Genomic DNA, 24,928 nt, shown 5'->3' with positions numbered 1-24,928 from the left:
TATGATTGGTGTGATAGATTAAATCTATTAAATGAATAAAAATATTTTTATATCTAAAACAACAGTATTAAATATTGAAACTTTGCTGCATTTTTGTGAACTGGATGTTTAAACCAGCTGTTTATTAATATACAGTATGTTGTTATTATTGTTTTTAACAAAACAATTTAGTGCTTCATGTGTTATAGTTGAAAAATTAAAGATGTCAGTAGTAAGTATTCAATTGAATTTTTACTTGAAAATGATTCATTAAAAACATCAAACATCTGCAAAATAGATGTATAAATAGTCAGTTCAAAGTTTAAAATATTTATCTGAACATGTTTTATTTATAAATTATGCCTTTTTTCTTTTTCTTTTTTCCCCACACAGTGTACCAATTAATCATGTGTTCACTTAACAGATGCAAAAAGACTCCAAATTTCAAGAAATTGTCCTTTAAGAGTATTACATTGGAGATGAAATGTGAAATTTTTTCTTAAAATTTTCTATCCTTTAACATAAATATTTATTTATTTAATAATAATGAAAACTTGAATTACTAATAAAAAAATTAAGACGATTTGTTACAATGGCCAGGTTTTGCAACAAATTATCTTAATTTTTTATGCATTTATTCCTATCAAAAACCCTTGTCGTTGGGCAGGGAAAAGCTGAAAAAAGATCAGCAATATATATAATAAATTGGAGGTCCTTTTCCAAGTTATGCAGGGCTTTCTTCTAATTAATTATTTCTCTGTCTCTTTGTCTTATACCTAAGCTTTCTTATTATATAGATACAATTTGAACATAATTGCAAATCCACTATTTGTTCAGTCTGCTGTGGCAAAAGATTGTTACTACCTTAATGCCCGGATTCAAGCCTCACAATCGGGTATTTAAATATACGGCTCAACTTGTTGTAGGGTTTCAAACTTATGGTGGTTCACGAGAATGTGCTCGCAAGGTTTCGTCAGCTATGGCGGATGATGGAAGTCCTCAAGTGCACAAGTCTTGCCGAGCATTGGCTCTGAGTCTGGTCAAATGCCTCGATGAGTCTGCTTGCATTAAGGTCCTCCAGAATTTCGTTTACTTTTTTGAAAATTTGGAATAGATTGTGAGATAATTTTGGGATTCTGGATGTGGACAGTTTAGGGTTGGGCGTGGGCTTAGGTTGTAGTTGGTGACAGTAGAGTTAGGAGATGTTTTAGAAGAATTTATTCTCGCTCTCTCGAATAACAGACTTCGATTGTCTTCCACACGTAATCAAGGCCCTCGTCGGATCTCATGTGGGAGAGAAATTGGTATCTATGAATTTGCTTAGAGTGTGCTTTCGCTGTCGCGGTGTAATTTATGGGAGATAGTTTGATGAAGTTCGATGAGGAATATTGTTGTGGATTATTATCATTGATGCTTTAAACCAACGTTGAGACATTGGGAGTGGTTATTATTTTAATTTTTGAGGGTGCATTGCCAACTTCTTTCACAGTAAATTGTAGAATTTTTTTACGTTTCTCGTTTTCATGTTTTTCTTATTGTTTCATGGTGAATCATTTTTGACCTGGACGTGATATGCTTATGATTTTTGAAGTGATGTTCCTTTGCTCAGGAAAACAAACGGTCTTACAAGGATTGTGCATTAGATAAAAACTTGACGGCATCGTCTACGTGTAAAGACATTCGCGACAACTACATGAAATGCAAACACGAGCAGGTAAGGACTAAGCATCTAGGCCACGAAACATAGTATATTGGCATTCGGTGGTCGATGTATGCGATGTCGCAGATTATCTTTTGCCATGTTTTAACGAAGGAAAGTTGTTGTAATGCTTAGGGATTTGCAATGACAAGTTTTGTTCATGAATTCTTGATTGAAGCATTAAAATTTGTGGGGATCGTTGACATCTGCATCTTACAGGTGTAGAATCGGAGTCAAAAGATCCAATTTTTTTAGCCAGTAGAGCACGTGGGAAGGATATGATGCAATGTGTAACCATGTAGAGTTTTCATTATTTAGTTGCCAGTCACTCGATGCAATTGCCGAATTTTGACAAGATTTATAGCTACTACAAAATTATGGTGTCTGACATGGTTCGATCACCAGGAAACTCTCGTATATTCTAATCCTGAAATTTGTATTTTGTAGGTTGGCATTGTCGTACGAGAGCGGCTCCTTAACAATCCTGAATTATTTAGGTTTGTGTAGTTCAAAGTACTCAGTTTTGTGCTTTGCGTGGTCGTGATCTCGGTGGAATTTTTGGCATGGCATTGGTTCATTTACTTTCTGAGACATTTAATTGCTACGTTTTTGTTGACAATCGTCCATGCCTGGTGTTTCCCCAACGCAATTGTTGTAAGTGCAAATAAGTTCGCACTTTTGATGAATTTGATCTCACTTTTTTTGAACTATTGAACCCTTGAGAAACCCGGAATCAATTGTTTAATGTGTAGTTAAGCAGTTAGGATCTGGCGTTATATTCGCGAGGCCTTGCTAATTCAATGATCAAGGAGGGCAAGGTTGCTTGATTTAAGTATGTGGGGTCCAAGTCTTTCAGCATTTGAAAGGATGAATACACCCTACAAGTGCAAGTTCACTGTTGCTTGGTTCCTGTCGAAATAAACGAGCGTTTTCTTTAAGCTAGTCAACTCTTAATACGCGAAGAACTTACCGCACTTATGTAGATCCTGCAAGGTATGTCCATGTACTTGCTTTCAGTACAGTAAATCAGCAATTTAGTACCACAGAACTTGGAGTTCGAAAGGAACCCAGAAGCATGGGAAACGGATGCTAGCTTTTGGGGTCCTTTCAAACTTCAGTTCAATCTTCCTAACCACTGTTGCGGAGCATCAGACCTTGTGCAGGTATCATTTCGTACATTTCATCCTGTTCGCCTCGAGTTTTTCAGTCTGGAATCTTAACATAAGACACAGATATCGCAGATGGGTTATTGTTTTCGTCGTGTAACCCACAAGAGGATCCATGTCCGCCCAATATTTGGGCATTGCACATCTGTCTAAATATTCCTTAAATACATAAATTCTTATATATGTATACATATGTATATATCTATATATCTATGTACTTGGTCAGCTTTGGCACTTCAGTGGATTCAAAAGCAAACCACCTTCCCTTACCACCTTCCCTTTGCCTCTAGCAAGTTTCCTAGGGCTATTCTTGATAGAAAAAAAACTCACCTTTTGGCCTCATTTCCTATTTGAAGTTCTAAGCCTCATTTAGTCCCTCACTTCCAGTTATTGTAGATGAAGATTACAATTTAACATCAGTGAATAAGGGTTTTATAGATAGTCTTTTTGGTTTATTTTGTTTTTTTTTGTTTATTGCTTCTTTTTTTCTTTTTTTTTCTTTCCTATTTATTTTAAATTCTTTAATATCTTGTTGCTTCATCTTCTTTACTTCTCATACTTATCTCCTTTTTCTTACCTAGCTAAATTCTCAATCGTCTATCTTTCTAGTAATTTATATCTCTCTATCAAATTTAAGTAGATGTATGTAAATACATATTGTATTGTATAACATTTAAGTGCCAACCTCTACTGATGGATACAAAAAAAAAATCTAAATAATAAATAATAAACATGCACATGCAAAAAGTAAAGGTTTGTAGCTTGATTCCAAACAAAATGTTGATCTTTAATGATGCCAAAGATAATAGTAGTGCCATTCAAAAGTCCCATAGTAAGCTTTCTCATTAAATGTCTTAGTGTGAATCCCACATCACATCAAGGCTTTATGCATATAATGTAAAGTAAAGTGGATAAGCTATGAAAATAAGAAACTATGTAGAGGATGCTTTCATTTTATTGACTATGACAAATAGATATGCATTATTCTTTTTAATTGCCGATGATTTACTTGATCATTTAAAATGTCACTAATATTATGCCATATAGGTCTAATAATTTAAGAAAATGTAATTTTAAGTATTGAATGTGGTTCCAAGTTGGTCTAAAACCACTGAAGATGGAAAGCACAAGAATTCAATATTATAATATCCACAAGAAAGATGAAGAGCTTGACAAATATAATATTCATCAATGACAAACTTCTTTTATAAATCACCTAATGGAAGTACATTGTTGAAAATGTAGCTTATATAAGAAGACCAATATATTAACCACCATTGTATAAATTGTATCAACTTCCAAAAGAGACTTTATCATGAATCATCTAAGCCTTGAGTTATTCTAGCTTGTAAATAACATTGATAGGACTATCTAACAATAAACAAATTTGCATACTCCAATATCTTAAAATCTTTATTATTAATAAGGATAATTTATAAGGAAGTTGCTTAAAGCATCTATAAATAATATAAGAAGAAAATAGCTCTAGATATAAGACTAACAATCTATTAATGTGATGTTGTGATATACATATGGATACAAATTCATTATCTTTACAAATGTACCCCTCGACTTCAAGGCAAATCTTTAAAATAAATTCCAAAGTAGTAATAATATCAATAAATATTTTTAGAAGGATGATACCATCTTTTAATAGATTCCAATGAATAAATTATACAAAAAGTAATAAAATGAGATTAATAAGTGAAGTCTGAAGGTTCAAAAAAACCACAATGTCATGACACCTAAATAATTCATTAGAAGAATTCTACATTAGAAATGGATTATTAGAGTATTGTAAAAAATAATTTAAAGAATCTATAATTGATTGATTTATCAAAAAAAATTAAATTAAATTTATTTTTAATAAAATTGGTCCAAAAAATAAATCTAATATAAAAGTAGTCCAATCAAATACAATCTCTACTACCATAGGTATAATATTTTTTATAAATTCCACAAGAATAAATTCTTTTCTACCATTCTAAATAAACCATCTTGGTCTAATTTATTCTTCATTTGTCTAATTTTTTAGACCAAAATCAATTGAATAAAGGATTTAATAAACAATCAAAAGATTATAGTTGGTTGTAGTAACTACATACTTACGGAACAAGTGTAAGTAAAATAATCCAAAATCAACATAAAATTTCAACTATAGTAGATTTTTGGTTTAAATCATAGCATAATTTTTACTTATAAGTAATACAATAATTATAAATGGATAAGGCTTAAGAATAAAGGTCTCTAAATCTAACTTCTATACAAGTTGTTTGCTAACTATAAGTAGGTGGATACTTTAATGTCAATTTATAGTATAATATTGGTGGTGTTATTATTCATGTTGCCAACAACTAAGATATCATTGCCATTGAGCAATTGAACCATTATCAATTACAAATATTATAGCTCATATTTAGACTTAGATAAAATATAAGATAAATAAGCTTTTATTTCAACTAATGAATTGAATTTAATATGAATCATTCATGACAAAGGTTGAAATATCTTGAATAGCTAATTTGGCCAAATTTTGTAGATTCTCAATTTTAAAAGGCTCTACCATTGCTTAAAGAACCTCTAGAAATGACATGTCTATTTTCTCTTCTAATATCTTATCAGTTAAATAAAAAAAACTTTTAAAGGCTGATAATTTGGTGATACTACATCAACTCTATAAAATAGTGGCAATTATAAAATTTTGTGAGCTTAAGCCAATCAAATATTTAAAAATAGTCTCTTCAATATATCTACACAAAAAAAGGAAGAAATCAGCTAGCAAAGTAATATTAGCCAGGAAAAATGATGATGGCAATCAAGCTTGACTAATAAGATCAATTACACAACTTTGGCAATCTCATATATTATATTAAATCACTTATAATAGGTGATACATACTTGATTGCAATCTAAGCATATATAGCTTCTATAACTACTATATGTCTTGTCACTCTCTACATATATAAATTTAAATACAAAAAAAGCCAAGCTTTTTCTTTATAAAGATTAACATTCAACAACTTGAACTAATAATACAAATGTCACAAATCTCTTCTTTAATACTACCATCTTAGCTTCTATAATCTATTTTTTCAAAAAAAGGCCTCAATTTTAAAATGAAGCTTAAAATAATGCTTATCATTATTGTTGAACTTGTCACAAAGACTATATTTTGATTGTTTCTTCTTCTTCTTCTTCTTCTTCTTCTTCTTCTTCTCAATGTTGTTGTTGTTGTTGTTGTTATTATTTTTTTAAAGACTAACAACATAAATGGTCATTCTTTTTGTAGTTAAGTTCACTATAAGTCCAAAAGACCACTCTAATTTTATAATTAATGTTAGTAAAGTTACATTAAGCAAGAAAAATCTTCTTGAGTAAAGAAGCTTTAGTCATCCAAGGCATTATATTTCTAGTATCATATTAACAAAGAGTCTTATCTTACTTTTCTACTAAAATAAGGGCTTAAGTTAAAGTAGCTTTGTTATTATAATTAAGAATGATCTTTGATATATCCATCTCTTAAAGTCATTTATCTATGTTGGATAAACTAATCTTAGTTTCTTACACTTTTAATTTATCTATGTTGAATTTATAACTTCTAATTAGAGAAAGAAATGCCTTTTGCACAACTTGAAAACCAATCTTGTATCATGTCTCAAGAATCCTCTTCCATTTCATTAAGAGAATTTATGTGCCAAATAAAAACCTCATTAGAGGGCTCCAACATTGAATCAAATTGAAAATCTTTAATTTTGTTCTACCAATATGTTAACACATATTACAAGCTTACTTTTAAAATATAAAATTAAAAATATTAATTAATAGTACAAATTATAAGTCATTATTATAAACAATAGTAGTAGATAAATATATTATATTAATAACATGTATTTTTGTAATAACTACAAAAGCTTAGGTGTTTGGATATCAATTTCGGGTCATTAGAAGGAATACAAGCACAACCTACTTTGTACACATATAAAAGGTCTTATTGACTATTAATCCAACCTCACCACCATTGTATGCCCATAATGTAAAAATTAAGTACAATGTAAAATTGAATAATATCAAATATATTTTAATAATAATAATTTTAAACAAGTATGAAGACAAAATTATAGTATAATTTTTTAAGAAAAAAGGTCAACAAGCCAAATTATACTTAAAGAAGATAGCAAGGCTATTATATTATAAAAGATTTGATATAATAGTATAATAATATTTTTTGTCTAACTTAATCTATAATTAATGTATACTTGACGATTTCTTGAAGATACCTCATTTTTAGGATGGAAAAGTCTTATTTTATAATTAATTTTTTAAAGAATATTAATGCTAATTACAAAAAAAAATATATATTTAATTCAAGTTTAATAAAAAAATCACTAAAATTATTACTATTTAAGAAAATAAAAAATAAAATTTAAAATTAAAATTATATAAATCTCTCAATTTTGTGTATAAAGGGTAAAAAAATAAATAACAATTGAATAGTAAAAATTAATTTTAGTACATTTGAATAGAATAAGTTTGTCCACTATTGGTTATATCTTCTCTTACTGGACAAATAGGCTAAATCAAACTCAAATTATTTTTCTTTTTGATTTAATACTTTAAGTTTATAAATTATTCAAAGATTGATGCTCATTATTTCAATATTGTATTATCTCTTGATTTACTATTTATTTATTTTAATTTTATTTTAGTATTTGTAATAATCTATAAATATAAGATATCATGTATAACATTTATTAGGATAGGTTGTGTTAGCATCATCTATCCTCAAAAATATTTCTATCTTTGATACAATTATATTTGTACAAAAAATCTTAATTTTTATATAATTTGTATAAATGTATGATAAAAAATAATTATATTTATGATAGGACTTAAGGTAATCAAAGAAATAGAGCAAAAGTTTGCAACAATACTAACAATTCTTAATCAAGTATAGTAGGAAGATGAAGACTTATAATACAACTAAGAATTGTTGACAAGGCGATATTGTGTTATATGAAAATCAGCTCGGAAATGCACTAGGCATTTGGTTGTGCCTTGAAGTTAGATTTACAACATAAAAATAATGCACAAAGTGTTTAAAACATCGTTTTAACAAACTTGAACAACCTAAGTAAGCTTCTAATTTAGTTAAAAACACCTTATCAACTCTAAGAGAATCCTAGAATTATTTAATTAAATTCTAATCAATTCTAAATAAAAAATAATAATTAAATACCAATGAAATTCTAACTAACCAAAAAAAATACTAACCAATCAAAAGAAATCTTAAAGAAATTCTAAATAAATTATGAAAAAATTATGAAACAATTCTAAAGATATTCCAAGGAAATCATAAATAAATCATAAATAAATCTTATAAAAATCCTTAAAAAAACCTAAAGAAATCCTGACTAAAGAATAGCCAACACTAAATAAATTTTGAATAAATTATAATTATATTCTAATTAAATCCTAACCAATCACTAAATAAATCTTAATGAAATTCTAAAGATATTATAAGTTAATTTTTAATAAATTCTTAATATATTTCTAATAAATTTCTAATAAATTCCTAATCAAATTTTGTCTAATAGCTATGCTATAATACAACAACAAAATAGGCACAATTTGATAAAAGTTAGGTAAGAGTAATAAACTCAATGTCATGGTTTGTAATGCAACCTATGAATAAATACACATTACATTATAATAATGAGATGTTAGCCAATAAGAAGATGGAGGTAACTAAGATTATAATTGTCAGAGATGAAAAAATAAGAAGATAAACGCATATTAGATCATGATTGGAAAAAAGATAAGATGAGAAGATGAAGTTATGTTAAAGAAATAAAAAAGATAAAGCAAATGGAAGAAGTAAAAATTAAGGTTTTAAAATAAGCAAGAAAAGAAAAGTAGACATTGTTCGCACAACTTTTGTCCACTAAACTTAGTTTACAATTTCAATCTTTCAAAATTAGTCCAAAAAGGTTCATTAAGACCCAAGACTTTATCAGAAATGTGGAGTTGATATGAAGGTTGTTTTTAGGCCCACAAATATAAATAAGGATTACATCCAACAACCAAGTTTATATAATATTACCAAACTTGAATAATAACATTTAAAAGAGGAGAAAAAATCATCTTAACATTCAACACTCAAAATTTTAAAAAAATATAGAAGTACCACAGTCTACTTTTTTATTTTTTTTATTTTTTGTAAATGCATACAAAAAGATAAGAAATAACTTTGTGTTATGGAGGCACAGCTAACTGAAGTAAGTGTTATCAGAGCATTGCTATTTGCACATGTCACATATTTCCGTGCTCAATTATCTCTTTATTTACATAGTGCTTCGAAGCAAATTCAAATAACTCTGACTGGATAAATGAAAAGAAACCGATAGCATATGGTCTTGGAAAAAGATTGTCTGCTGCTATTGTGTACATAAGCACCACTTCTACCACACTGCAAAATGCAACACCTAATCACAATCAACTTAGGTTCCATGATTTGATCAATGACCCAATATTGCATTTCTAACCCAAACAAATGCGTTGAGAGTAAGCTACAATAGATTAAAAATTACAGTTTTGACTTCTATACTAAAATAAAAGCCACCACAACAAATTTATATTATCACTTTTGTACAATTTCGACAGATCGACTAAGTTTCCAAGGAGCAGAAAAAAAGAGAAAAAAGAAATCGACATGACAACTTCACAGGCCACATGAACCAGGCCTTGTAATGAATGCATGCATTCTTTCAAATTCCACCTAATCTGACAGCGTATACAAATCGGTCCTAAAAAGTGAATGTCACTTGTGACACCCTTCTTCACAGTACAGGAGGGGAAGGGGGGATATGATCGCCCACGTCCATAGGATGGCATCTTGCTAAATGTAAACGTTTCGAACATCACTTTGACCAAATGGAATCCCGCAAGCAGGACACTTGCGATGCCTGAGCTCCAAGTTCCTCTGGATACAGTGGCCGCAAAACAAATGAAAGCATTTTGTGATGACAACCTGCAGAATGAAAAAGATTCATGGGAAATTGTGAAAACCTGGAAATAAAAAGTTATGAAAAATGTAAATGTTCAGAATTTAAAATTCGACAAGTTCCTTGTCCTGGCGCACAGTAGGAGCATGCTTACCTCTTTTGGATGATCATGGCAGACACCACATTTTAGAATGGCCTTATATTCTTTTATCTCCTCCTGAAGCCGTTCTATTGCAGAGCCTCCCTCATGATGTGATCGCAGCCGTGCCACCTTATTATTCAACGCCTCCAGCTCATCCTGAACCCTTCGTTTCTCAAATCTGAACATGAATTTAAGTTGTCAACAGAGACTAAAGAACAGGTCATGGACAATAATTTTGTAAAAAGTAAAGCCTACGCACTATTGCAACCACGCCATAATTCCCGCTAGAAATATTTCTGGCGTCAGCTACGTGCTTACAAACAATATTCAAAGATAACTTGACAATTAAAAAACTCCCAACAGAAAGAAATAAAAGCTGGACTCACCTTTCTTTATCGAGCTGCTGTTGAGCCTCAACAAGTTTCTGACCACGACCTTCAATTCTTCTATTTGCGGCTTCCAGTGCTGCTTTTGTTGACACGAGCTGTTTCTCAATTTCGACCGTCTTGTGCTTCAAAGCTTCCAAGGCTAATATGTGTTGTCTACTATCATCCATTACCTTGCCTGTTTGCTCCAAGTAAGATCTGATCTGCACAAAGATATCCACGTCCATCATGTTGACAATCACCAAATATTACGTAACATAGCGACACGATGGTCATAACAGCTAAGGGTCACAGCAGATCAACACAAGCAAAATGAAAAATCATGCAAATTGGAACTTTAAGCGAAAGATCTAGAAAGCTGCTAGAAGTTCAAAGACAACCACAAAAAATCCTCAAAGACCTTAGCACTATCGATCACATCAACATGTACCAACACGCTAAGCTTTAAATTTCTTTAAGTAACACACGTGAATTTCGTAAATCCTACTTTCCCAAAAGGAAACTCAGCAGTAAAGATAATCATAACATAAACCATGAGATATTTTACCTGATCTTCTAATCGATTTACATGCTGCTTAAGGGGGTCAGCACTAGCAATTGCATGTTGCACACGACTAGCCAGAACTTTCTTCTCTGCTTCAAGGAAAGATTGTAGCTGTTTAGCCTTCTGGCTCTCTGCCACCAGCTAAGATTCATATACAACAAAAATACAAGCTCAGATGTTGTTCACCCAACTACAAGTTAAAGCAGTTATAATGCAATTGCTGAAACTCTAATGCATCCAACCTAGGTCCTCTCATGCTCCTTTCTTTAACCGTCAAATTAATTGATTTCCCATAATTCTTCTATATGAAATAGTGAACAACATCTCACGCTGCTACGAGCTCACACCAAATATTCTGTTTGAAATCCGGATTATTCAACACACAGAAATCGCATGTCATATACTTTTACATCTGATAATGGTCTAGATACGTAAGCCATCTGACACTGATTTCCTCAAGCCAAAATCTGAAATAGTCACCAAATACCTGAGTGTTGTAATCATCACGTTCAGTGATTTGATGGAGTAGCCGAGAGTTTTGTGTCAGCATCTCATCATATGCTTGGCCAAATGTCTGCTTAATCAAATAGTGTACAACATTTGAAATCAGTTCCAACTCCATCCAACTAAGTTTAGATCATTCTAATGACATGTTTGGAGAGGAACAAGAAAAAAAGAAAAACAGTTAGAATCGAACCTCTATTACAATGACATAGGCGTCACCTTCTTCATCCTTAGATTTCAACGTCTCCTTAAGTTCCATGACAACCCTGCACAAATGAACATATCCGCAAAAATGAATATGCGCACTTACGCAACCAATGGGTACCTCCATATGGAAGCATGTATAAAATTGACAAAACACTTCCTTGAATAACAAAGAATTCAAGCAAATCAACACACTGCAACAAATGTTTCGAGAAAAATAGATGATTACAGAATGTGATTTCAGTTGACCCCACTAGAAACAAAATTGACCATATCAAGATACCTTATTCTTCAACACCGCCCTCATAGAAAGTACATCACAGTTGGATTATGTATCAACATAGATAATAAGAAAAGGCTGAAATAAAACCTTTCTGAGTCGTCCAGCCTCAGATGGTACTCAGCAATCTCAGCCTCCGCAGCTGCTAGTCTTTGCTGGTAAAGAGTCTCGGCTTCATTGGCAGCTTTCACCCGGAGCTCTAAGCTATGCTCATCAAGTGCTCTCTTCAAACGCTCGATTTGCGCTAGTGTTTTACTATGATCTTGCTGCAACTTCAGGATGGTTCTGCACATCCACCCTCAAAAATTAATCTCATGCCACAAAAACTCGTGCATTCTTAAAACACATATCTGAAGATACCTCATTACAGTGAGAACATAAGGATGGGGTCAACAAGGTTAGGATGTATCCACTGTCACTGCAGCTCTGAGGAAAAAATCATTTAACACACCTTGGATCCTTCGACTCTTTCTCATACATCTCCAACATAAGCTGCAGCCCTTGATCACTTTGTCGCAAGCCTTCCAACTGAGTAGAAACGAGCAGTTTAGAGACACAAATGGGGGTAGTTCGTACTTTCATCTTCCAAATCCAATGAAGTGCTATTTTTGTTGCACAAAACAATCATGCAAGATCCTGCGACGACGACGCCAACAGCGCATATCTATCTACACAAGCCCTACGAGGCATTACGTAACAATGTACTAACATTGTTATAGAGTGTAAAACCCAATCCCTAGTATACCTTCGCTTTCAATGATGTCAACTCAGCAGCTTGGGCGACACATCGATTTGAAAGATTTTTGCATTCCAATGCCTGCAAAACAAAACATCAACACGTCGCATAAGCCACAGAGGGCAAGGTTGCGAATAGGGATCAAACTCTTTGAAAAACATATTGATTCCTTGAAAAAAGACTCTTAAAATGCTGGGCGTGAGTTGCAGGAAGAGGAAAAAGGACTGATCCACTTCTGTAAATGTTGACACTATGTTTCAGAATCTGATGAAATCTGAAGGTAAAATTCTACTGTATACACTTCAGATGTTGAAATTTGTACGTGCCTTTCTTTCAAGGATTTCGCGAAGGGAGGGCATCTTTGCTTCAAGTAACTCAACTTCGCAAGCTGCATCCTTGGGTTTTCTCAGTTGTGCCTTCGTCATGCTCATCTCTTTTTCAAGTGTGTACTTCATCACCTGCAATTCAGGTACTGAATCCTTCCTTCCTACAGAAATTTTAAGAGACGAGTTAATAACAGCGGGTCATATGACCTACATGATTTCACCAAATCTAATCCCATATAACACCATAATAGCAACCTGAGACGTAACCTATAAACCTAGTAGTTGATGGAAGAAAATATCAATTACTGTACCTGCAGATTGAAGGGCATCCTCTAATCTGAGTTGCAATGCGTCTCGATCAGCCATGCACTCTTGAAGTTTGGTTTCTAGCTCTGCAGCTCTATCATCAGAAATAGCACCTGTCCGATGGGCTGCTTCACCAGCCTCAGCCTTCAATAGGATCTCCTTATCTCTTCGAGACATTGAATCACATTCAGTCTGTGACAATTGGAACAGGCTTTAATCCTCGCATTAAATAAAATAGCTGTATTAATTATGTTAAATGCAGTAAGATGCTTCTAACCGTTACCAGTGAAAGGATAATTACAGATAACTACATGTAGAAACATGCCTGGAGCTTGTCCACTAGGCCTCGATATCTTTCGACTTCATTCTTTAGAAACTGAGCTTGATCGTCGAGTACTAGATATGGACGAGATGACAAGATTCTCTGTTCATCAAGTAGGGCATCCTGTCGTGATCATGGACAAATGCGACAAAAAGGAGTTAATCACCAGGGAGGAGACAATAGTAAAATTTGAGAGCGAAGCACAAGTTGGAGGCCAGTGGCAATATGAAAATAAAAACTTATTCCTGCTTTGAACACTCCGCCATAGTGTGAAGTAGGACATAAAGATCAAAAGGAAATATGATTAACCTGCATTTGCTGCATTCGCTGGGAGAGGTTCAACTGGGTTTGCAGTGTTTCTTGGAGCTCAGTAAGTCGTTTCGACGCCAATGTCTGAAAACATAACATATTACCAAGCTCTTCATTGAAAAGATTGAACTTTCCTGTTTCTTCAACTATTCACACTATAACGCCTAGAACCCCACAAATTGAAAAATATTCCGACTCTGTAAGGGGAACTGAGGGAACAAGATAAATATGCAAACTTGAGTACTTATTGAAGTTTCTAAATAGAAAAAAGTAAGCGTATCATGCAAATATTAGACTGCAGAGATATTACATAAATATGCATTCTATACTAAAGTAGACAAATATAGAATGCGAATAAGATGTTACTAGAAAATTCAAGTACAAGCTGCACCTTCATTTCTTCTAATGCAGCTTCCAGTTCACGAGCTTCTCTTGAAAGCTTCTCAGCGCCTGAAACTCGATCCCCACCCTCAATCTTAGCACTCAGTTGAACAGAAGCTATTGTAGGCATACCAACAGCTGCAGCTTCCTTCTGACTTTTGAGTGTTGCTAGCTTCCGTCTACACAATTCCAGCTCACTAGCAGTCTCCTCTAGCTCACCTGCACAAATGTTCATAGAAGTCACGCATGATTCAACTCAAGCTAAAGGGATTTTTAAAAAGCTCAAAAACCATGCTTATTGCAATATAAACTAGTTAATAAACCGATAGTTGAAGTGTTAAACTTCTGCAGTCACACACAAACTTCAAACAAATATGTAAAAAGCTTTCAGGGAAAAAAATAGTGAAGTATAGTCATAACTTCAACTAACATTTTGAGAAAAACTTGCAGAAGTTCGACAACTTAAACACTTCAACTATAGTACAGATTGCTACACTATGGTCAAGGGAAGTTGATCACCAATAATGTTACTAAAAAAATGTACTATTCTAACTGCCATAACTGCATGCACAAGTTCCGAAATTTACACTTGCTCGCGGTCAAGCGAAATTTAATGGGACCATAAATGAATGAGCAAATCAATAGACTGATTAAATAGTTAATTGATAGCTGAATATCCAATTCCACATAGCACAACTGAAGACCCACTAACCCGATAGACACTTGATCTTGGATTGATCCTTTGTTTTAAGGTCGCGAGCAGTTCCAATTTCAGCTAACATTTCATTGTGTTTCAGATGCAACGCTTCCAAGACCCCTCGAATCGTAGTTATTTCTGTACGTAAATCCTCATTTTTTTCCTCCAGCAATTGTCCAGCATCTGTTGCAACATCATCAAAGTGTGTTCAACCTGAGGTGCTCCTGAAAATGTATTTCTATCATAGTAATACTAATGATCATGTTAAGGGTTTTGCAAGCAGGAAATAACTGCAAGCAATGTAAAGCTATAAAAGGTTGCAAATGCTCCAATAGCTCCCTACAGCAAAGCTCGATGACTACATGAGCAGCTCAGAGTCAGTGCGACGGAACACATCATCGTATGTGCAAGTACTGTACGTCTGTGCAATGGAGAGACCCGGCACGCCAGTCATCTTAATAAATAGATAGGAACTTACCATGAGGATGAACAATATCTCGCAATGACGTTTCAAGTTTATCATTCTTCGCTCGTTGAAGGTCAATAGCTTGAAGCAGATACTTCATCGTCTTCATCGTCTTAGCCTTTCTAGAAACCAGCCCAGCCTCTACTACTGACCCATTGCTACTTTCTTCATTGTTGCTACTTTCAGTAGCTCCCGTTTCCAAGAGCCTCTGCAGAAATGTCTCTTCAGGCGGAGCAGCTGAAATTTTCCTCTCTGTGAAGACAAAGGCCGCATAAAACTAAGAAAATTGCTAGAGCTTCGGACTGGCTTTGACTAAACATATGCAGTTGGACTAGGGTGATCGACGTTTGTATTTGATGTCTAGACTGTAACCCAGTAAAAAATCATAAGAGAGCATAGGAAACGGCATAAGGAAGAAGGATAGTAGACAGACAATTACTTTTCAAGGACAGCTTTGGTAGTAATATAAATCGACTAACCTTTGAATTTCAAACAACACCAACCTAGCATGTTCTAACGAGTGCCACAGTTAAATTTGTCTTCAGCACTGCAATTATGAGGAAAAATAATCATGAATAATGCTTATCTCTCATACATAATGTCGAATTTTTCATTGAATTAAGAGATGAGTCTTACCATTGGCTACCGACAAGGGCTCCAGCACTTCTAGACCACTCGTGGGGGTATTTGCGCGCACTGCAAGGAACTCCAAATCGTCCACTAGCTGTAGGCCACTTCGCATTTGTTCAGTACAACTGAATATCAAGCGTAAGAATTGATTCTAAATAGATAAAACCTTAAAATACGATTCTTCTTACAGCATATCGCTAATTTTAGGCACCAATGCATTTAACTATTTCTAGAACACAACGAAGTAACAATGCAAACGATCAAGCTACCGAATGCACTATTATTCACATCTGCATTTGCTGAAAACGATTTGCAACAGTACTAACCAGATTCCATTTGCGATTCACTGCGATGAGTGTGTTATCATAAGAGGCTTGCTTGCTCTTGAACTCAGCACATCTACTCTCTAGAGTACTGATCTCTGAACGCTGATGGTCCAGTAGCTGAGCCAACTTTTGATTCTGGTACTGGGGCGTCACTGGTTCCACCTGCAAGAAGTTTCACCCTGTAAATAACCTTCCTTCAAAGACAAATGAAGTAAACGGAGGGAATCTAAGGTGATCTGATAGTGAATCGTCATTGCTGGTAACTTTTTCTCCAAGTATCAAACCATATGATTTCTCAAGCTAGTGTACACGGATTGATGCGGCATGACCCAGCAATTACTCGGGTTCTCCTGTATTAGAAACAATTTTTAGGGCTCACGCGAGTTAAACAGAATGAAGTCAAACATAGCACTCTAATTCGAGCCTGACGAAGAGCCTAACATATTGAACACGCCCAGTGTCGAGACCACGATCATTGTTAAAATTTCCTGAGCAAGACAATGTACACGATAATCCTCTCCAGCACAATCGTACCTCATCCCATTCAAAACTAATCCCACAAATTTCAAAAATTGCAAAACTAGGTTTCTTCCCAAAAACTATATACGTGCCTAAATGCTACTTGCTTATGATGAGATTAAGTTAAACACTTAAATTCGTTGTCGTAGCATCGGAATACAAAAAATAGGTCATTCATGTACTCCAGACGATCCTTGAGGCGTAGAAATTAAAAATATTTCTTCAAACCCTACTGCACAATTTAGACTGACAACTAACCTGCATCGCCGTTGCTTCTTGCTCAATTAGAAATAAAAATGCGAGGAATTACCACAGGAGCATGCCCATACATAACGCATGCAGATGTTTTTAACATGTAAAGACGATTATTTTCTTGACCGAACAATATCGCAATAAACCCTTACATGAATACCATATTGAAAAGAAGGAAGCCATACCTTCTTATCGTCCGAGGCGGAAGTAATAGCCGGCTTCTTAAGGGGCGGGGACGCAGACAGGGGATGGTGGAGATTATTGTGGCGCCGCTTGCGTTCAGGCTCCTCTGTACTTCCCATGATGCCCCGGCCCAGGCCTTGGGGCACATCATCAGACGCAATCTACTTCAAATGCACCTGCACGGTCTGAGCTACCTCCAGCTCGAGTAGCTCGACTGCCTCACTGCGATGAAAATACCGACAGGGCCAATCCTAGAGCTACAGAGACTATACAGAGGACAATAATAATGGTAACGATAACACCAACAATAATTTTACTTTCAAAATTGAATATTGTTTAAATTATTATCAAAACAAACCACGCCTCGCCCAAACACTTAGACGCAACAAGCTGTGCCTCACACGCTTATGTAAATACGCTCGAATTCGCTCAAAACACGATCATTCCTCTCATGAGAAAACACAGATAAAGCGCAAGCCCCCTACAAATCGCATGATTTTCAACCCTAATCCCCATCCCTCCAAAGGGTCTCTCCCCCAACCCTAATCTCGTCTCAAAACCATTACAGAGAACATCAAAAAAATTCCACGCATACTTGAAATGAAAACCGCACACTCAATCTCTCCACTCCTCCACGACCGCACCTCTCAAATGACTCCCGAAACCCCTTGGCCTTGCGAAACCTAAGAGAAAATGTACTACGCCAAAAAAGTGGATATAAAAATACAAAAAACAAAAACAAAAACAACAACAAAGTCGTCTCGCACAATGTAATCAGGCAGACGATCACTAAGAAACAGGATTTCAGAGGAGGAGGAGAAGAGACGAGGAGTATAGCAGGAGTCAGGGGCCACGGAATTAGAAGGGAGGGGGGAAGAGGAGAGGAGGGTGGGGGAAGGGCGAAACAACAGCAACAGCAACGGAGGGAGGGAGGGAGGAGAGCCAGGAATGAAGGAAGGGGAGGAAGACAAGAGGGAGGGGCAGGGGAGGGGAGAGGAGAGAATGCTCACAACGGCTGTGGCGCCCCTGTGCTCGGAACTCAGGGGCAACCTTTTCTTTAAAAGTAAAGTAAAAAGTCGCCCCAAGAAGGATTCCATTCCTTTCACTCCGGAAATCATTCATCCCATTGTCGGCATTTCGCCACCACAGCTCTCTTTTTGGTGCCTCGGTTTTCTTTCTTTTTCTTTTCATGTGTTTCTTTTCTTTCAAAAAAAGGAAAAAAACATGGCAAGGGAACTTTTTTTTTTTTTTTGCAAGATACCGTTAAGATTTTTTGAGATTTTGTAGCTGAGATTTAATTTTCCAACTTTTGTGGTATTAGATCAATTGTGATACTGAGATTTAGAATCCTTAACCTTGACTTTAGCACTTCCAAACTAAATGCTTCCAAGCTCTAGTGTTAACCTTTCACTTTGTTTTTCATACTTCTGCACATCTATATACCATTACATATTATTTATTTCAAATAAAATATCTTTATTATAATAATAATAATAATAATAATAATAAAGAGATAATAAGTTAAATAATTTATCATTGTTTTATATCAAAAAAATACACACTTACAAATAAATAAAAAGAGAGACACCAAACAATGAATTTGAGAAGAAGGTAAGTGTCTTTGTGTGGCATTATATCTTCTTCTTTTTTCATCTATATAAAAATACTATCAACATTTTTTCTTCTTTTATTTTATTATTTTTTTCTTTAAAAAAAGGAAACATGAAAAAAATTAAGTCTAGAACTTATGTTTCATGTTATTTTAGAGTATAGAGAGACATGAGAAACTCTATGTGGACTAATTTTGTAAAAATGTAATTTTTTAAAAAATATTTTAAGATAGTAAATCATGCATAGGTTTAATAATTTGCTTTAAAATATAATTTATAAGATGTATTTTTATCAAATCCAAATTTTATAAAATTAATAAAATAATTAATTAAAAAATAATTTAATATAATTTATTTCTTTTAAATGAACATACAAGTTTGATACTTTGATAGATAAATGTTACTCTTGGATTATTGTATGAAAATTACCTATATTATTCAAATAAATAGGAGAAATTAGAATTAAATAGAAGTAAGTAAAATATATTACATAGATATTATCTTCTTTAGAAAATTATAAAGATTGTTTTTAGGCATAAAATAGATCTTAATATATGCCATGTGGTTATTTAAACTTTTGCCATTTTATCTTATTTTACAAATCTTATTTGAACCAATGTATTACTTGACATCTAGGCCATAAGTCTTGTGGTCTTTCAAAAGCTTCTACAAGACCTTCTTAATAGCTAATATATATGTAGACAAGAGTGAAGTCATCTTCATTCTTATCAATATCTTTTTTGTATTCTAAACTTAGTTCAATACTCTCTAGTTTCTTTTTATCTACTAATATGCATTGTAGTTCTTTTCTATATTATGTCTATATCATTTCTTTTTACTCCCTACTCTTTTAAATAGTATATGAGTAGATTATTTTTTAAATTTAGTATAAATAAAAATATAGAAACTTATGTTGTTTTATTATAATCAAACTTAAGTTTTGCAATATTATATTTTCTTAAACTATGTACTAAATTTATTAAATTTCTTAATGATTATCTATAGAATTATGTAACTACTTATTTGCATAGAAAAATATACCATACTTTAGAAACATTGTCCTTATTTTCTCTTAAAAACTTTATAGAACTAATTCTAAATAGTATACAAATCTATTTTGTAATATTTTATATTAAATAGATAAAATAAAAGTCTAAATTTTAATAAATATATTTTTAATTTAAATTTAGTATTAACTAAAAATATATAATAAAAGATATTTTATCAAAAAATATTTTATTATTTGATTATCATTCATTAATTATAATTTAAAATAAAAATAAAAAATTAGTAAATTAAATAAATAATTTCTTAAATCAATCCATCTATATTAGAAACAAAAATCATAAATAATCAAAATATCAATACATTCTTATATTATTAAAAAATAATTAATAATTATTCAAAGATAGCATAATATTAAAACTAGAATGATTATTATTAAGAACAAAACGACCAAAGATTCTTGAAATAAGACTAAGAAAAAAAAGACATTGATAATAGTGAAAAAAGCTTCACTTTTGTGTCTATATATACTATTTAATTAAGAACTAGACAGTAACATTCTATAGAATCTCAAATTTAAGTCCAACTTAGAAAACACATTATTGTATTGTAGTTTGGCTACCATGTGAAAATAATTTATATATATATATATATATATATATATATATGTATATATATCTAATATATATAACTAATATATAATTTATTATATAATACAATGAAAGCCATATTATTAAATTTTAGTTGGTTACAAAATCTAATTAGATTACTACTTTAAAGTAGTTAGTTGTCTATTGTCATTCTTTTAGATATAATACATGCATAGAGGAAGCAATGAAGAATCCGCAACTGGAATTCTTTGCTACACGTTTTATATACTACTTGATGAACTCTAAAATGGAATGAAGGAAATATAAGAAGTTAAAGTCAGTACTTGCAATCTAAGGGCAATAGTCACCTGATTTACTAGTGGTTGTGTTTTGAGCTATAACTTGAATAATTTGCTAAGATTTTAGCTCAAATTTTTTAATAATGTGTATTATTATGTTAAAAAACTTTATATGTACTTGCTAGGATTTTTAAGATGCCAAACGATCTAAAGTAGATTTATGATTCATTTTTTTTTGTGGTAAAGCTTAAAGTTAAAGTTTACATTATCTAGAAATTTTAAAAAAATTGAATAATTAGATTAATAAATATGAATTTCTAAATTTTGAAAAAAAAAGAAAAAAAGAAAAGAAAAAAAAAGAAATCCTTTGTGGGAGAAAAATATTTTGAAAGGGTTTTGCTATAATTTGGGCATTTTATACAAAGTAAAGGGGATTTTGGAAGCTAAGACTTCATTTAAATATTAAAAATGGAGATATGGAGCTATGAAAAAATTATGATATAAAGATGGATTTTTGAAAGGAAATCATGGATTTTATTTGAACTTATTAAAAATCAAGCTTGCTAGCAAATAATTTAGTTATGACTTGGTATAGCAAAGGATGTTAGGGCATTTCTAGATGCTTTAGAAATCCTTGTGTATAAAACTTCTTAAATATAAAAGGTTTTTAGTAGTAGAATATCTTTTGATAGTATTATATTTATTTGGCCTTTATAATAAGAATACATTACTTATTAGAACTTGTCCAATAAATTAAAGTTAAATTCTCTATAGTTAAGTACTTAATATATTTTTAAATAAAATATCATGCCATAAAAAAATATATCTAATTTGTAAAATAATTTTTGTATATGTATGCTACATAAACAACTTATTAGTCATTTTTTTAATCTATCAATCATATATAGATATGTAAAAAGCCAAACTTGTATCTATATAGATTCTAAAAATCTTTTGCATATAATTTCATAAAATTAATCTGTTTTTACTTATTTTTATTTATTTCAATCTTTATAATTATTAATTATGTCTACGATATTATTTTTTCCTCCCTCTTTTTGTTTTTGTTTTTTTTTTGTTTTTTGAGATATATTTTCAAAGAAGTGGTGATCACATGTTGAAAAAATATAAAATGTAAAAAATTACAATTGTAACATACTTTGATCTTTATTTCTTTTAAAGTTGATTTATAGGTTTTCTCAGCCATTAAAAGTATTTCATACTAGAATGGAAAGACAACCCTGTTATTTGATCATTGTTGAGACCTTCATAACTTCTTTCTGATAAAACATTTAAAACACTATATAAATTGATTCTTATCTCCAATAATAATATCCGATACTAGAATTATCCTCTGAAGTTGTGATATCAAATTTATTATATTTTACCATTTATTTGAAGAAGAATATGTGGTTTTTGATGGTTTATGATTTTTATAATGTTATCTTCAAGGTTGTAATAATTTGAATGCTTTGTTTGATAACTCAACATATAATAGCTCTTCAATGGAATCTATTGCTTATTAATTTTTTATCTTTTTAATATTACATATATAAAAAAAATATATATATATATATATATATATATATATCTTTATTATGCCTTATTTGTATTATACCAAATATTTTTTTGATTCTTAATCTTAATTTTGATGGATGTTGTTGATAAAAAAATATCAACCTTTTTTATTTTATTTTTAAGATTAATGGATGGCTCTTTTATGTATTCACTATTATTATATCTACTCAATTCTACAAGATATTCTAACCTATTTTTGCATTGCCTTGAGTCCAAAACTTCTTCTATTTCAAACTTTTAATTATTGTCCACTTTTGTAGAAGAAGATTTTTTAGTATATCTATTATCTTATATTATTCAATAAAAGATATATGAAATATGGAATGGATCTTCATAAACTCTAATATATATAATCAATATACAACTAGATTGATTTTTTTACAAATAGAAAATGATCCAAATCTATAGTAATCTAATTTTTGTTATAGACAATTAATTATAATATTACAACAAAGTAACTATATGTGATAGATATCTATATTTATCTTTTATTATTCTTAAATTTATTTTTATTGTGCCTTTATTGATACATTGAGCTCTTATAAACAATTTATCAAATCTTCTACTATTGAATTATCAATCTTTGTAAAGTTAAAAATATCAATTTATAGATGATAATCGTAATTAATATAAAAAAGTGTCTATTGAATAAAAGAATATATTATGTTATTATAGAAAAATTCTACCAATAATAAAAAATTATCTCATTATCTTGATGGTGGTTGATAGAATATTTCAAATATTCCTTAAGAAAATTTTCTTAAGGAAAGTTGAATCAACAATTATTGCTAATTTAATTGATTAAAAATAAAATTTCTTTAGCTTCAAAAAAATCATTTTTTGTTGATCAAAAGCTTCATCTTTTTATTTTGGTATAAGATAAAAATGCTTAAAAAGAGGATTTGACAAACATTATTATTTTCTTCATCAATTTGCAATCTTGAATTCAAATCTTGATAAAGATATGCTCCAATAGGCTTGGAAAAAATTAAAAATATGTGCTAATCATAAAGACTCAAAATTCTTGTGATTTATATAAACAACTAATGGATTTGCAATTTTTTTTAGATAATGGTGCTATTATTGAAATAAATCTAGAATTGTAAGAAGTTATATATTATGGATCTTATGTTTAATTTTTTTTGCTGAAGTTCTTCTTGAATAAAAAGTAAAAAGATGAAGTTTGTCATCTACTTCCACTTACAACAATATTGCACATGTGGCAAAGTCTAATAAATGTGTTTCCATAAAAATATCTTAGAGAAGTTGATGCCATATAAGATTGATGTAGAAATAAAAGTCATCTTTAAAACTTTAAATGCTTATTGTGCTTATTTATTTCACTAAAATTTATCTTCATAAATCAAACTTGTAAATGGAGTTGTAACTTGCAAAAACATTTGAATTAAAATGTAATAGTAATTTTTAAATTCCAAAAAAATATTGTACATTTTTTATTGATTTTGAAACCATCTAATCCATAATAGTTTGAACTTTCTTAAGATCTATCATAAAACCATCATTTGAAATGATGTATCCTAAGAAGTCAACTTAAATTGTATAAAATATACAATTTTCCATCTTAGCATATAATCTTGCATCTTTTAGTTTTAATAACATACGATAAATATAAAATTTATATTCTTTTATATTCTTAAAGTAGATTAAAATATTGTGTGGATAAGAATCAATAAAATCATCTAAAAACTCTAAAAATACATCATTTAATAGATGTTAAAAAAATTACTAATATATTTATGAATCCAAAAGGCATGACATTGTATTCAAAATGTCCATACTTGGTTTAAGACATTGTCTTGTATTTATCTCTTTTTTGATATATACTAGATTATATGCCCCTCATAGATCTATTTTTGTATAGATCTTAGTTTAATTCAATTGATCAAGAAGTCCAAATATCAAAAGTAAAAGACACCTATTATTAATAATAATCTTATTAAGCTCTTGTTAATCTATGCATATCTATAATAATCTAATTTTTTTCTTCACAAATAAGTGTAAGTCACAAAATTGATTCACTTATAAATGTAAAGAAAAAAATAATCTTATTGTATTTAAAATCACAAGATTATATTAGTACAAAAAGTTTTAGATGAATAAAAAAAATAGAATATTAGTTGTGAAAATATAATGTCTAGTAGAACTTCTTGAGAATAGATTTTTAAGATGATTATATATATACATATTAAATTTAGATAATATAAAATTCGAATCTAATATTAGTAATTTTAGAAATTATTAAATTTTATAATTAGCTTATAAGCTAAAAAAATTCTTAGATCAAATCAATATAATTTTTTTAATAATATTTAATAAATATAATAAATAAATAAATAATATATAAGTAAAAAAATAATTATTTAAAATAAAATAAAAAACTTTACTACTGGTCCAAATTTTTGAGATTGGATGTTTTTGGTTTTTTTTGGAGGAGATTGCTGAGGTCCACCAATGTTTGAAACTAAAC

The 24,928-nt window shown here is 31.1% G+C and overlaps 1 protein-coding gene and 1 long non-coding RNA gene across 3 annotated transcripts; one reads left to right on the top strand and one right to left on the bottom strand.

Moving 5' to 3' along the window:
* The first annotated feature begins 925 nt into the window (after positions 1 to 925).
* LOC112287440 (uncharacterized) lies at positions 926 to 2,385 on the top strand. The gene is made up of 3 exons (XR_012218293.2): positions 926 to 1,051; positions 1,589 to 1,693; positions 2,126 to 2,385. It is a non-coding gene; the product is annotated as an uncharacterized LOC112287440 (long non-coding RNA).
* A 7,014-nt stretch (positions 2,386 to 9,399) lies between these two features.
* On the bottom strand, positions 9,400 to 18,344 carry LOC112287885 (E3 ubiquitin-protein ligase BRE1-like 2). Of its 2 annotated transcripts, none has more exons than XR_016505176.1 (19): positions 17,361 to 18,324; positions 16,405 to 16,566; positions 16,085 to 16,172; positions 15,461 to 15,700; positions 14,998 to 15,165; positions 14,296 to 14,504; positions 13,905 to 13,988; positions 13,599 to 13,718; positions 13,279 to 13,465; positions 12,968 to 13,128; positions 12,651 to 12,722; positions 12,357 to 12,433; positions 11,996 to 12,190; positions 11,615 to 11,687; positions 11,405 to 11,491; positions 10,921 to 11,058; positions 10,374 to 10,571; positions 10,000 to 10,165; positions 9,400 to 9,871 (listed from the first exon to the last, which is right to left on the bottom strand). XR_016505176.1 is itself a non-coding variant. In XM_024531481.3 (19 exons), exons 1-19 carry the CDS (start codon positions 17,475 to 17,477, stop codon positions 9,740 to 9,742), a joined length of 2,679 nt encoding a protein of 892 aa, XP_024387249.1. In that variant the 5' UTR covers positions 17,478 to 18,344; the 3' UTR covers positions 9,400 to 9,739. The 2 variants fall into 2 exon arrangements, 1 of the variants encoding a protein (XP_024387249.1); XM_024531481.3 differs by having other exon boundaries at positions 10,374 to 10,576; positions 17,361 to 18,344.
* Between the last annotated feature and the right edge of the window lie 6,584 nt (positions 18,345 to 24,928).

This window comes from Physcomitrium patens, chromosome 10 (genome assembly GCF_059467195.1).
Source record: "Physcomitrium patens ecotype Gransden chromosome 10, ASM5946719v1, whole genome shotgun sequence".
In the NCBI taxonomy this organism is placed as follows: Eukaryota; Viridiplantae; Streptophyta; class Bryopsida; order Funariales; family Funariaceae; genus Physcomitrium; species Physcomitrium patens.
Note: the sequence above shows the minus strand (reverse complement) of the source record. Positions and strands in the feature narration are given on the sequence as shown.